At 40.1% G+C, this 15092-nt stretch overlaps 1 protein-coding gene across 6 annotated transcripts in view; it reads right to left on the bottom strand.

The window, feature by feature from the left end:
* col14a1a (collagen, type XIV, alpha 1a) overlaps positions 1-15092 on the bottom strand; it is a 112486-nt gene that overhangs the window by 92556 nt on the left and 4838 nt on the right. For 3 of the 6 annotated variants that reach the window (XM_031853413.1, XM_031853415.1, XM_031853412.1), the window contains exons 3-5: positions 7630-7746; positions 2914-3057; positions 2435-2533 (exon numbers count right to left, since the gene is read on the bottom strand). The exons of 1 other annotated variant lie outside the window; for it this stretch is intronic. In XM_031853413.1, the coding sequence (XP_031709273.1) occupies positions 2435-2533; positions 2914-3057; positions 7630-7746 (360 nt within the window). Of the gene's footprint in view, positions 1-2434; positions 2534-2913; positions 3058-7629; positions 7747-15092 lie in introns of those variants that run through there. 2 more of the 6 variants (XM_031853414.1, XM_031853418.1) reach the window with 2 other exon arrangements.

The raw sequence follows: 15092 nt of genomic DNA on the forward strand, positions 1-15092 counted from the left end.
CACACACACACACACACACACACACACACACACACACACACACACACTCTATTGAAGCACAGCAGGATATTATCATAATCCCCAACAGGTACAAAGCAGTACACCAATCAAGGTCACCTCTGCTGCAGTGAATGTTGAGTGGTTCTGATAACAGCAGACTGAAGGAAATCCAGTTTTTAATCTACCTACTGACAGGAAGGGAGGAAGGGAGGAGGAGCAGAGCAAGAAACAAAGAATAAAAGAACATCAAAGATCTAAACCTCTGTGTGTGTAGAGAGAGAGTCATTACACTTTAAATTAAGTTCATTAGTTTTTTATGAAGTTTGAGTTTTCATCCTGGGACTCAAAGGTAGTTTATATTTTGCGAATAGGGACATGGCAGGCAAGCTCACACTTTTGTAACCAGATGTGTTGGTCAAGAGGCACAGCTGGGAATGTTACCAAAACAATGGCAGCTACAAACACATTGCTCTCTATTGTTGGAGAGAGTACAAATCAAAAACGAAATTTGGCATTCCAAAAACAGAAAATGTCAACAAATATCACCACAAAATGTATCGTGCTGATATATGAATTCATGACCTGATTATGAATTGCCTCGATAAACCACAAAATCAGTCGGTGGGAGCTGAAATCAAATCTATTGAAATTCTGATCTCTGTTAAAACAACAAGGTCTATTCTCTTTCTTCATAAAAATGTTGTTTTAGTTGTTATTGTAGTTCAGCTCTTGACGCGTTTCTGAAAAGATGGCATTGTGCATATATAGTGACAGTACAGTATTTATCAGAAGGGAACAGTTTGTGATATGAAGTACGATTCTTCATTACACAAACGTTCTATTATCTCATATCTTCTCTTTGTGTGACTCTAGATACAGAATGTAGGTATGATAATCACAGATTCTTTATCGTGAATCCAATAGCTCTACGCTATGCAGGTTAATACATTGCAAGTGTTACCAGAGATTGCAGTCAATATGAAATGTGTTTTGATTTACTATGGATGAGTTTTCATCTCCACTCAAGAGACAATTCATTATGCATTCACGGATGCAAAGTGTCTATAAATAAGCTTTATAACTTGGTTAATTGCTCAGTGATGCGCGCGCTCTCTCTCTCTCTGCCTCTCTCTCTGCCTCTCCTCTCTGCCTCTCTCTCTCTGCCTCTCTCTCTCTGCCCCTCTCTCTGCCCCTCTCTCTGCCCCTCTCTCTGCCTCTCTCTCTGCCTCTCTCTCTGCCTCTCTCTCTGCCTCTCTCTCTGCCTCTCTCTCTGCCTCTCTCTCTGCCTCTCTCTCTGCCTCTCTTGCTCTATCAGCAAATAAGAAGTGCACATTTAGCAAGAGGGAAATTATATTGTGCAAATAATATACAAGGGTTATAGTCCATGAAAATGATGACGCAGTTCATTTGAGGATGGACTTCTTCACACCAAATTCAATAATCACAACTTCCTGAACAGCTTTCTTTCACTGACCTATGATAAATTATCACCCAGCACACAAAAAAAAATGAGCCAATCATAAGAAAAAGTGCTTAAATAAGAAGCCCCCTAAACCAAGTAATGAGATTCTGTCTATGTGTATACTTAAAGCTTGACAGCAATAGCAAAACGGTCACAGGAAGTTTCTTTTAAATCTTACGAAAGCAGTCACATTCACATATCAGCTGCAGGTAGTGTCTCAAATTCAGCCACCAGCATGGTTCATGCCTAAGTCTGCAAAAAAATAAATAGCTTTATCTTTCACTGTCAATTATAAACGATTCCCCAATGAATTCATGGTTATGGTAGAAAGTCAGCAACAGTAGATACATACACTGAAGATAAAAATGAATGCATTCCTTTCTTGTCGGGTAACATATAGCATGTAACCAATAAACTGAAAATAAAAAGATTGACAGAAAGAAAGAAAGCCAGACAGACAGTCTTGTTGGGGAGGAGAGCTAAAATAAACGCATCACCTAACATACGGAGTCACCTCACTCAGCATCGTGTATGCTGAATAGTTTCCAAGAAAGCTCCACTGGGAGTGATTCACCATTGAAGCGTAGATGGTTTTGGCTTCTTGACTCTCACTTGGTGGGTAAGTAGACCACCAGGCTGACATCTGTCTGAGTATTGCTTTAAAAGGTGGATTCAGCTGTTTACCGGTTGCACACAAACTCTGCATTGGGGAAACACTTCACAGTTGGATCCAACTGGACACGGATAGACACCAGACTCATATTTTAGACTTTCTGATCTATGGAGCTGGTGTTAAAGACAACACCAATGGCTGTTTTTCCTTCATCCAAAGATCTCTATGGCAACTGACTGGAGGACTCTTTAAGCAGAGTCTGACTCGGCACAATTCATGCTATTTATATGTTCATGTGAGCACAGGATGTGTAAATGGCCTCCTCTCCTGGAAACAGTGTTTGTGTGCGTTTGTCCTACCTCCAGAGATCTCGTTGGCATCCTCAGGAGGTACAACTGACTCGGTCAGCCTCTCGGGCTTAGTCTTGTCTTCTCCGTCACTCTCACCTCTTTCAGCTGCTGCAGATCAAATCAATCACAAGTTAGCAGAATAGCATAGAATAAGAAACAGGTATGGAATATTGGGGGGGGAAAGAGTAGAGTATAGCACATCAGAATAAAGTTGAGTACAGCATTACAGATAAGAAAGGAGAGGAGAGTGTGAAGATGAGATGGGAGGAAACTTGGCAGAAGAGACAAGAAGAAGATAAAAGTAGTGTAGCAGTGGTGGTGGTAGTGGTGTACTGTAAAGTAAAATAGAGGCGCAAAGTAGAGTTGAGAAGACCATAACAGTGTACAATACAATTGACAGTACAGTAGAGAACAACAGAGTACATGGGAGCGACACATTACAGTGCTGCAATAGAACAGAAGCAAAGAAGTAAAATGCATGAACGCACCTTTATGTCTGCCCTGAAGTGGCCTGCTCTGCTCACTGCCACTGATGCTGATGACACTGACAGTGTAGGCCTTAGAGGGGTTGTAATCTGTTATCAACACCTTAGTGTCAGATTTAGATATCATGATCTCCTTTTGCCGACCACCTGAAAGAGAGGAGAGAGAGGAGAGAGGAGAGAGAGGGGCAAAAGGTTAGACTCATGTATATTTTATCTCAGTGTTTTTCTATTTGTTGTTGCTATATTCAGTTGCTTGGAAGGAAAATATTAGTATTCTCGTGGCCGAGCCAAAATGAAGTTAATTCAGTGGAGGAGCTGATTAACATCCTCTTTTCTGAAGGCAGGCAACCATTATGTTCAAGGTCGAAATAATCTACTTTATAGTGGATATATTTGTGCATGCATGTCTTTGTGAGGAGCATATATCTTCACAAAAATGTTGAAATGACAGACATTTTGTGGTCCAAAATATAATTCTGTGTTTGATGTTGTTATTTCTTGGGCTTGCAGTTGGAGCCAAGAGAATGTTAGCGCTAGTTTTAGCTTTTGAAAATACAATTTGCCCCTGAAATAAATTGTGGATCCTCACAAAGAAAGAAGTCTGTGTGTGCTTGAGTTCCCTCCTTAGCAGCTAATCGCCATCAGGTCACCCCATTTTAATTTTTACCCTGCAATCAATGCCACCATCAATAAGGTGATTCTGTGCTTCCTCAGATCTTCTGTCCCTTGTGCCTGCAGAGTGATGATTAATGGCGCCTTTAGGGGAAGAGATAAATCCTACTGAAGGGGACAGCAGGTCAGGTGAGGTAGCTGCACGGATCAGTGTTCACTCCACAAACCAGAAACTTAGTCTGTGCAGGGAGACATAACTACTGTCAATCAACCAAATATCTGCGCTAGGAGTGAAAAGGCATTCACTGGGTCAGCATATGAGGACTGTGAGTACATGACTTTGTTAGGTGATAGACTTTTTTCACAGTGGACATTTTGGCTTATCATAGTAGAAAAAGCACAGGTGCAATTGATGAAAATAAAAAAGGACTGCATTCAATTTAGGTGAACCAGTATCAGATTGCTGGTGTGCTTGCTCACTGTCATGGCTTACTGATGGAACTGAACCATCATTAATTAGTTTCACCTGTGTTTTTCCTACAATGACGAACCAAAATGTCTCCCATGAAAAAGGTCTATGGATCAACCTGTAATCCCCTGCTTAATCTTTTTGATGGAAAAAAACGGCCTAATCATTATATTGGTATAATATTATATTAATATTGGTTCATTTAGAAGGCCTCACATGCTGTAGCTAGTTCCTGCCGAACAGTAGCTTTGCTTGTCATACATGCGCCGATTACAAAATTCTGGGAAGTTGCTGCACCAGGCCAAAAAGTTGTTTCAGCAATAAACTCCCCATTAAACCACAAATTCCCATTTTTATATTTGTATGGGGATTAAGCAACTGAGATACAACAATTATTAGTGAGTTCCAGAGGTGAACCCCCCCGGTAAGCTTATTGACTCCAGGTCATGGCTCCATAGTACACAGACATGAGTTTTCATTTAATTCCTGACAAGAAAATAAACACATATTTCTTTAAATTAGTTGAAAGTCTTGGAATTTTGCTCTCTAAAGACATATGTTCAAACAACGTAAATACTGATCAGATTTGTTTCCATGATATCAAAAACAGCTTGCAGTTTGTGGGATGATGCAATTGTGGAAAACCCATTAAAATCATCATTATTTAAGTAAGTCGATTTTGGAAGATTGTGACAAAAAGTGATGTTTGACTTATTTTTTAATACTGTTGTCACATTAATTTTAAACCAGAATAAATATTTTTTAAAAGCTGGCTTGAATTTTATGACATTCTGCTGAACAAGAAGGCTTCATCACAAATGCAAAACAGGCCTGGTACAATAATCAGAAAGCACACTTAGACATGTTGTTTTACTTTGTTGTGGCCAAAAAACATGCATTTAGGTCAACAGCAAAAATACTGTATAAAAATACCATGAGTTACGTTAGAATTAGAAGAAGAACATACACAATGTGGTAAAGAGAGAAGAATAATGACAAAAACCTGTATAAATGAACCTCACAACAACTCTCCCAGGCCATCAAATATATGGTTTCAGTTAACGCTACACTCCTCAGTCTCTCTCTTGTCTTTCTTTTAAGAGTCAAATTTTAAGGATGTCATCAGCTTTGATCTGGTGAAATATTTAAAAATGCAATATCCTTATTAATCTCTAAAAGCATCCTTTTAGTAGTCCATCACCATCAACTGTAGCATTTAGCATCTGTTTACAGGTAGGCTAGCATTAGCAGCCTGTTGCCTGCTGCTCCTTAATGCAGGTGGGTCGGTTAACCAGAGACAACACATGAGATTCAGTTACCCTCTCTAACGCCTCTTTTTAAACAGCATTTTATGGAAAGCCGAAAGTTCCATTAGACACCTCCATTTCACGCAATTAGTGGTAAAAAAATAACCACTTTTTACGCCGCTCTACTATTTATTTTAGGTTTTACACGTTAAAAGACTTGGTGAGAACTTACCGGTCAGTTTGGTAAATGTAGGCTGGTTAACCGCTCCGCCTACATTCAAGGCCAACACACAGCCGCTTCCCTCAGCTAGCTTTACGAAGTGACCTTCCGGTTGAGACAGTCCCGAACGAGGTTACCTGTTGCGCTGCTTTCTCACCTTCTTGGTTTGTTATCTAAAGTCCCGTCTGATATTATCCAGCCGTTTTTGTTTCTACAGAGTGCCAAAGGAAGTCATTTAACTTTACCAGAGCAACTATCAAACATCGAACATGTCTGGGCGGATCCCCCGGTGATCCACTGTCTCCATTTTATTTTGACTTGATGGGCAAATGAAAACTTGTCTACATAAGGTTTGTAATGGTTTAAACAGTCGATCTATACAACAATGCATAAGGGTAACATGTTTTATAATGGTGAACTAAATCGCATGGCATAGACTGTACGAAGCAACACCAAAGTGTTTCCGCTGTCTGATGCGTTAGTGCGGCAGTAAATCTGCACATCCTCCTGCACTGCAGCCATAAATACTACAACCTAATTAAGACCTCAGAGATTGCATGGTTTACTTCTTGTACCTCCCAATGCTTGAAAAGCAAACTCACTGTCCAATAGCAAAGTCATTCCTCTTGCAGCAACATTGTGACAAAAAGTTGCAGTGAAAACAAAAAACTTATTTTTTTGCTGGCTTTGGCTTTATCTCCACTGAGATTTGAGAGAGTAAATATAGACATCTGGCACCGATAAATACACAAATATGCAAGTACACACAGACACAACAACACACTATTTGAATTCCTCAATTTTTGGCAGGCTACTTCCAATAACTGCTTATTTTAGTTCACTTCATGCACTGTCATAGAATAGAGAATTAAGCTACCGGACAGAGAGGCACAGACTAAAGTTAAACACATTTGAATGCAATAAGACTTGGGTTACATTATCCACAAACTGATAATGGGGGGGGAACATTGACAAGGGAGAGTGTTTTAAAGAATAGAAGCATTTTTTTTAAAAAGAAGCCATTTTTGTGGGAAAAAATGACTCGACTGCTTTGTCCTTAAACCTGAATTCTTATCCAGTTGCACTTTAGTTGAGGAGAAAAGGGATATGTTGAGTAAAAAGGTTATAGCTGCCACTCTCGACAGCTCCTTTTGTGATCTAAAATGGTGTTTTATTCTCAACAAAAGGACTTCAGCCATTGTTGACAAGCTTTATCATGGGTGTTGTCTACCTCATCCGACTCTGACGGGATATCAGGACACAGGACAGCCATCCTCATTGTCAAAGAAGGCTTTTTTAGCCACATGGTGCGAAGACACTGTGAAAGTTTTTACTGCATTTGCTGAATGCCAGTGAGCTACTGCTGCACTCCTCCCTGAGAGGAAGTGGCCATAAATTTCAGTTTTTGTTCTCTTTTCAACTGTCGGAGGCAGCAAGGAATTGTCAGACGAGGCGTTTCTTGCAAAGGGTTGTTTGCGAGAGAGAAGTTTTATGATACAGAGTGCTTATTCAGTCCTACTTATTTATTTTTACAGCGGCTGCGAAAGAATCGTCCACATTCAGCACAGCATTAATACCAACAAAGGTATAAAGACTAATGCGAAGAAGTATGGCCGTGATGGTAGGCACACCGTCCACGCACAGAAAGAGACAAGGTTATGCACCGTGTCTGTAGTAGTGCAAGATAAAAGCAGAATATCAGGCGTCAATCATGCCAACAACTCCATACAGTGATAATGCAGTTTAACGCTGAATGAATGACTACAATGGCTACCGTTGTCTGTCATCTGTCTTATACCCACAGTCTACATCCGGTAAGTCAGACTAGTCCTGGACTGAACTTCATCATGACCTAGTGTATGTCCTACTGTCCTGTGTACCTATCAGTCCCATTTTCAAAAATGTGCTGACAGGCTCCACATACTCAGCAAAAACATTCCTTTGTCTCAAACTTGGCAGCGGTGCAGGACAAACTTTGAGTCCTCCACATCTCTCAAGAGTGTGATCCCTTCAAAGGAGCTTTGATAAGAAGTAAATTACATAATCCTTCCTGACAGACAGAAAATCCAAGTCATAATGGGATCCTTCCCCCTCACATTTATACTTCTTTGGCATAGAAGTGTGTGTGTGTGTGTGTGTGTGTGTGTTTCTAAACAGCAAAGTGATCCTACCTGGTGTACTGTTGTAGAGGAACAGAAAGCTGTCAAAGTCTCCTTTGGGCTCCTTCCATGAAGCAAGGAGTTTGTTTGGGCTCAGCACTTTGAAACGCAGCCTCCTTGGAGCTGGAACTGAAAAACAATGAGCCACAATTAGATCAGCTTCAACAAAGCTGGGGAATGATTGGAATTCAAAAATATGTTGATTACTCAAAACGTTGCTAGCCACCAGTCAACATGTGTTAACATGACAACAAGTCCGTGGTTAAACCCAGAAACAAGCGAAAGAGAGACCAAAAGCTTCACCCCAAAGAGACACAAATCAAAACAACTCAGAGAGGAAACAAATAAATGGATGCACAGAAGGACAGAGAGAGGGCTGAGTGAATTTCCATTTTTACAGTTCCTGTATCCATGATAGCAACACATAAAGAAGCAGGTCGGCATGGCATACAGCTCAGCTTCAGCTCAAAACAGCATGAAAGAGGTTTTAAAAAAAAGGCACAGATTTAGAAGAAACCATTTCCAGTCAAATTCTCTTTATAAGATATTTTCCAAGGACAAGCCAGGAGGGATGATTTACATTTCTGTCACAAACGAGTGAAGAGAAGTAAAAAAAAAAATAAAAAAAAAAAATAGAAGGAGCAGTTTCTGCCTGTGCCAATGCACGGCACATTTCTGATCTATATAATATCACGGAGAAATGATTGGTTTACAGAGCAGCATCTTCAGCAGCTCGCTTTACTTTCCAGCCCTCTGTCAATGAAAACAGATCTGCAGTGGCCTGTAAAAAATGATGGCAACAGCAGCCAGTCTCTGCATTTCTGTGGCTTCTTGCAGACAGACTTAGACAGCTTGCTTTGAAGAACACAAATAAATGTGGTAGAGAAGCATAAGAGAATTTGACTGTTTTTAATCCAGACAGAGACAGACAACTAAAGAAAAGAACAGACAGCAGCAACAGTGAGTTTAGCGTTATGGAATACTACAAATTCACCTCGGATGAAAAGACAGACATAACCTTTATGTCTGCGACACATATCACCATTTCACTGTTTTGCTACATCATCCTATGTTAGTTTATACGCAGAAAGTATTCACCACAAACCACTGATATTTAATATGTTTCTACAAAGTTTCTATAAATGACTAGACACTGTCATCCATAATTCTGATGACACTGCCAATGTAAAGTCACTTTACCTGTCAGCACTTTCTTTAAAAACATGTCACAGATAGGGTCAGGATTAATAAGTAGATGGTAGTCTCACAAGATTTCAAAGACTGATATATCATTAAAAAAAATGTATTGAAATAAATCACAATTCTTTACAATCATTTAGAGCTTTGTTAATTAGAATACTAATGTGTCGGTGGAAACAAAAACTTTTTAATTTTCTTCTTTGCAGCAATCTATATGAATGAGGACCTAGAGTATAACCTCTGTGCCTGGAGGTATCTCGAGAACAACAATATTGAGCTACACTTGAAAAAGCCAAATAATCCCTTTCAGCTGTAATAAACTTTAAAGGACCCCTAACTAACTGCTGACCCATATCAACGATTTAACAACCTACAAAAATCGATGCCGATCTGTCGATTAACGGAATATGATGAATGTCTAAAGAGTGCTGACATGTAAAGACTGAACATCAGGCATTACGGAGAAACTGTGCAGAGAAGAAAATGAGTGATATGATGTTGACAAACCTGAGGTGTACTGTGCAGGATTTTCACTCGGTGATGAGAACAGACCTCAGTCTTTCTCAATGGAAAATCTCAAATCAGGTCATGATCAGGGGGCACGGCATTTTCCAAAATTGCAATGTTGTTGTTTTGTAAGCAGAAAAGTTAGACATGCTGGACTCAGCTTTGTTAATTTCCACATTGTAAATGATGATGACCATAATTATTGTCTCTGCTTACTAATCATAATTGATTGATTATACAACAAACAAATAGCAGAATAAACTTGGGTCAAAAAAACTGTTTACTTTTACTAAATATGCTGATGTGTTAATAATCTACATAATTGAAATATATAGATTTTGTAACCTCTCTTTCCAAAAATCAATTATCAAGATTAAAAAGTTCATCAATGCCCAAAAAAAAAAAAAAAAATCAGCATCGACTTTCCTTCCAAACATCCTAAATATTTTAGCCAAGTTAAAGTCAAGTCCCAGTTTGCAAACAAGAGCAACTTAAACTTGTCACCAGATCTTCTGATGCTGTTTGGTCGTTTTGCAGTGACACAGTGCAGCGCTTCATAGTTTCTTTTTAAAGATATTTTTTGGACTTTTATTTGATAGTGATAGTCACAAAACCGGGAGAGAAAGAGGGGACAACATGCAGCAACGGACTGCGGGTCAGACCTTAACAACCTCAGCCGCTGCGGTAGAGACTCAGCCTTGGCACGTGGTGAGCCACCCCCTCAACTTCACAGTGTTACATTTTACTCCTAAGTAATCACATCGCGACACCTATCAAATACTCAAAATGCAAAGGATGAAACGGTATAATTACACCCCACAATACGGATCTATGAATAATTTAAGCCTGTAATAGAGCTGGTAGATTATTACTCTGGTATCATTTAGTGTGTGCTTGATTGTAGGTGAATTGAGTTGGCAGACAGGGTACTAATAACCGGGTGAAAATTGCCTTGTATATCTTCATCTTTGCTTTGCATGTTAATGAACACACACATGCACGCACGCGCACACATACACCCACTGAATTATAATAGAAAACGTATGTAAAAAATGAATGAGCCAACCCTCTTTATTCTGTGAATGCATGTCAAGGTCTATGAGTTGGAGGCTATTCTAGTGAGTGACAGCAACTATGATTAATGAATATGGACATAATAGCTCCAATGGGTGCGCATGCTAACAGAACATGAGGGTCTCTGATATAAATGACCCATCGCAAACCGCTACGTCTGTTCTTGTTTACCACCGTAGAGCCATAAACATCATTCAAGAGCTCAACATATCACACACACTGTCTGAATCCAACATGCTTTAGAGAAACGCATCAGACATCCTCTCACAATAAGATACTTTGCTTAAATATTGGCTAGATGAGTTAAACTCTCCGCCTTAAACTTACAGTACAGAGCTTAAACACATGTATAGCACAACAGTATATCACACAAACCACAGCCATTTATTCAAAAGAGTTACACAGCTGGAATCAGCGAGCCCCCTACAGCTCCTTGCATAAGCTTCCTGCCAGGTAGTAAATGCAAGTCCAGCCATTTGGCAGCAGAACTTTGGCCGCTACTGCTTAGCAACACAATTTAGCTCCAGTAAATAGTCTGAGTCACTGAAGCCTCAATGAAAAAATTTACATGCGCCAAAAAATTATAGAAATCCCTTCAAAAACTATTCAACATGTTCTCACCTTGTGCGGCTTAACCTACAGTCAAAAGGGTCTCATTTGAAGTATGAATTTCTAATCTCCCGACTCGGAATTAGAAAAGTTTGTAAACTGGAGGCACAGAATGAAGGGAAATGATGTGGGTTAGTCAGAGTGATACACCCACAGCTTGACGCCCAATCTTTAAGAAGGGATGACTCTTCCCAGGATTAGCAGTGGTGAAAGCTAGCAGGGATTCCTGGTAGATGAGTAAATGCCGTCCAATCCTCTTCTTCTCTTCATCTCCTCTCCATCCCTCCCCTCGATCCTCGTCTCTGCTTCAACTTCTTACCATCGTCTGATTTGGCCGTTCTGCTATATGTTGGCTTCTATTCATCCTGCTGCTCTCACTTCCCTCTTCTTCCTCCCTTCCTTTCATTTTCCTCTTGCTTTACACAGCAATCTCTTTTTTCAACTTTATTCTTTTTTGCTCCGTTTCATGTGTTTTCCAGCTTTTCTCAATTTCTTATTTCTATGCCAGTTGCCTCTCTAAGGCTTTCTCACTTCTCCCTGTCCTTTCAATCCCATCATCTTTCTCATCTACTCATCAGTTTTATTTCTTTTCCACTTTTCTCCTATATTTCCCTCCCTCATACTTTAATTGGTCCTCTTTCTCCTCTTCTTTTCCCCTCATCGTCTCTTCTACACGTCCATCTCCTTCATTTCTTATGCATCTCATCCAAGACCTTTTTAATTCCCCGTTTTCCTCTCTCCAGATTAGCACAGCACTGACTCCACAGTGAGTGTTCAGGCTACAGTAGTGTCACTAATACGCAGAATTTATGGATGACAACTGCTGGCTTGTATACTGTCACCACAAGATTGCTACTGTACAGTACATGAGAGAGATAGGGGAAGTGTGTAAGAGTGTGTGTCTATTCAGCTCAGTAACACGCGTTGTTTGATGAGGCCGGCGTGTCGTCGGTACAAGAACTACTCTGCTCACCGAGATAGCAGTTAACCCAAATCCACTCTGGCTTTCTCTTTCCACCTCTTCACTCTTTATATCTCCTCTGCTGCTCTCATGAAACACTCCTCTTTTATCACATCTCTTCTTCTCATCCTTTGGTTTTAACTCTCGTCTCCCTCTCCACCTCTTTTATCCTATCGCCACCTCCTCTGCCCCCCCCCTTCTTCCCACTCCTTTAGTGGCTTAACACCTTTTTGTCTCTCTCATTCATCGTTCTACCTGTGTAAGTGATGCCTTTTTCCCTTAACTCTTATCTCTCTGCTGCATTGTGTGTGCACAGTGCGTGTGTGTGTGTGTGTGTGTGTGTGTGTAGGTGTGTGCGTTTGAGTGCGAGGGCTCTCTAATAAAGACTGGCTGAATATTAAGAGTCTGTTGATCCATCTCCATGTGCAGTCTGGTGAAGGAAGCCATAATATTCTGGATGCCTGCCAACTAACAGTGAAAAAATATATCACCATAAAATACCCAACTGGTTAACGCTGAAGAAGATGCTTGACATTAAAAGAGGATTAAATATTAAATGTTAGAGTCTGCCATTCTAACACAGGCCATTTCCAGGTCCCTCCTGTGCACACTTCATCATGTGCAGACATGGATTATGTGTTGCATTTAGTCTTTACATGATAATTTAAAGGATAGCTTATTACAACTATGGTCTTATTTTCATAGTTGTCGTTAACAACATGAAATACAATATTTACACTGGTAAATACTCTGGTATTTAGTGGCAACACTGTTTCAATAAAATCTTCTCGAGCAAGAAACGCATGCTGCCAGTCAATCATTCACGTTTCAAACAAACCCCCTGGTTAGCCAAACTGTCCTTAAACATACATGTAGTTTACAGACGACTTCCTGGTTCAAATTGGACCTTCTGTACATACTTTAGTTCACACACGCAGAGTTTTAGTGTGCAATAACCTGCAACGTTACTGTTGTGGTTCACTCTCACCGCTCTCATCTATGTTTCTGGCAGTTGTTAAAACGCTTGAAAACAGTCCACTGTACACTACGCACCCGGCCCCAAAGAGCTGAATTTAACGACTATCGGTGAACACAGTGAGCATTTAGCAGTTAAAGATATAATTCCCTCAGGAGTTGGTGGAGACCAAAACAGAGTGAATATTCGACTTACATTCATTCAGAGCTAATGCTCCGTAACTGCTGGACCTGTAAAGACAACTGTTCACCACGTCAACTTAAAATATGTCTGTCGCTCCCAAGTGGCCAAGAAAACGGTTATCGCAGGTTTGATTTAATTTGCCTAAACTGCTGGCATTTGACTCCTAGTTTCTTGCCCTGACTGACTTTGTGGACCCATGTCACCATGCTTTTGGGGATTATATATGGAAGACATGGTGTTCACCCTGTGTGTTATAAACTCTGGTTTCTTGATTGCAGAAAACTGCAGCAGCAAGTGAAGTTTAATTTTAAATGTGTCATTTTCTCACCACTGTGGCAGTTTTTCTCAGTTAATTCAACAAAACCAGGTCCCAAGTAGCCGATTCACAACCTTGTACAACAACAATATCCACTCAACCAGTAGCCCCTTCGGGCTCTGCACGCTACTCCACTTTGTGATTTTAGGAGGCACGTCTATGTTCCAAAATGCTCGTATCCTATTTCATGCTTTTCAGACTGCAAATACTTCACCTTCCTAGCTACACTGTAGTAACCATACTGTGAAATTTGGCATATGCATGCATATTGGATTTAGAGTGAACTGGATATCCAGAGTGATATTATTATACATTGTGTTGTACTTTTGTTTCTGTATCAGTCCTGGCAAAAGATGTGTTTTCCAAATAAATCAGCATTAGCTCATGTTCCCATTAATTCAAGTTCATTTTGTTTCTTTACAACCAAAATAACAACAGAGCCTCCTGCACATCACATCTCCTACGATTCAATGCTCCATTTAGTCCAAAGTGGCTGATGATGATGACGACATGCTGGATTACCAGCAGTCGTAGGTTTGGATAATTTAGCATCTTTTTAAATTCAAAACAGGTTGCTCCATCCCAACCTCTCTTTTGTTTATGAATAAATGATTTCTCATCATTGGCTTCTCTCCCTGTTCATTATAACTGAAATGATTGGCCAACACTTTTGCTCATACCAATTCAACAGGCTGCCATCTAACCACATACACTTGCCACACAAACACGTATCTAGACACACACAAAATTCCATTATCTCTGTAAATGTGTTCTCGAGCACACAATCTGTTGCGATGTGTCCTGAAGCACAGTATTGACCCGGGCTGTCAGCTAATCAACAAAATCAATTACAATAATTAACTATGCACACAGTAGGCACACACAAACACACAGCCCACACACATTTAGCACCCGACTACCTGACTGATCAAGGGTACAGAACTGACTTTAAAATAAATGCTTAATTAACAATAAATAATATTTCAATAAAAAGGTCAAGGTTCAGATGTAACGGTGGCAAGCTTCCAACATCAGGCATCTTTCCTCCATCTATCCTACGTTTGTCACTGCATTGGAAACCTCAACACAAAGTGCCTGGTCACTCCGTGCACCCCCTGAGGGGTGAGCAGAGAACAAAATTTACATTTTCCTTTTCAATACTTTTCAAGGCCATGGTAACAGTATGAGAACAACAAAATTCACTGTGTTGCAACAGTATGAGAGCTGTTCCCACAGAGAAGTGTAACTGAAGCTCCATATGCAATGCAGACTTTATATTGTGTCCAAATCTTGTCTAAAATGTGTGTTCACAGACAAAACAACACATTTAGCAAAGACGATTTGTAGGAAATATAAAGCTGCCAAAAATTTGATTTATTTTTTTTTCAGCCGAGGTGCTATGGATGGCAATGTCTGTCTGTCACTGTTCACTCTTTGGTCCAGAATGAAATATCTCAATAACGATTGAGTTTCCATGGTATTGTCCACACTTGTGTCCTCCACAGCATTAATCCCACTTCATTTGTTTGTGACTTATAATTAACAGGTCAAAGTGAAATATCTCAACAACTATTGACACACTGTCTTCACATTTTGTAGACACCCATCCCCAGAGGATGAACCCTTTTTTTGGGGGGGGGGGGGGGGGG

The sequence above is a fragment of the Anarrhichthys ocellatus genome, unplaced genomic scaffold, assembly GCF_004355925.1.
Source record: "Anarrhichthys ocellatus isolate YVR2014 unplaced genomic scaffold, GSC_Weel_1.0 scaffold13, whole genome shotgun sequence".
In the NCBI taxonomy this organism is placed as follows: Eukaryota; Metazoa; Chordata; class Actinopteri; order Perciformes; family Anarhichadidae; genus Anarrhichthys; species Anarrhichthys ocellatus.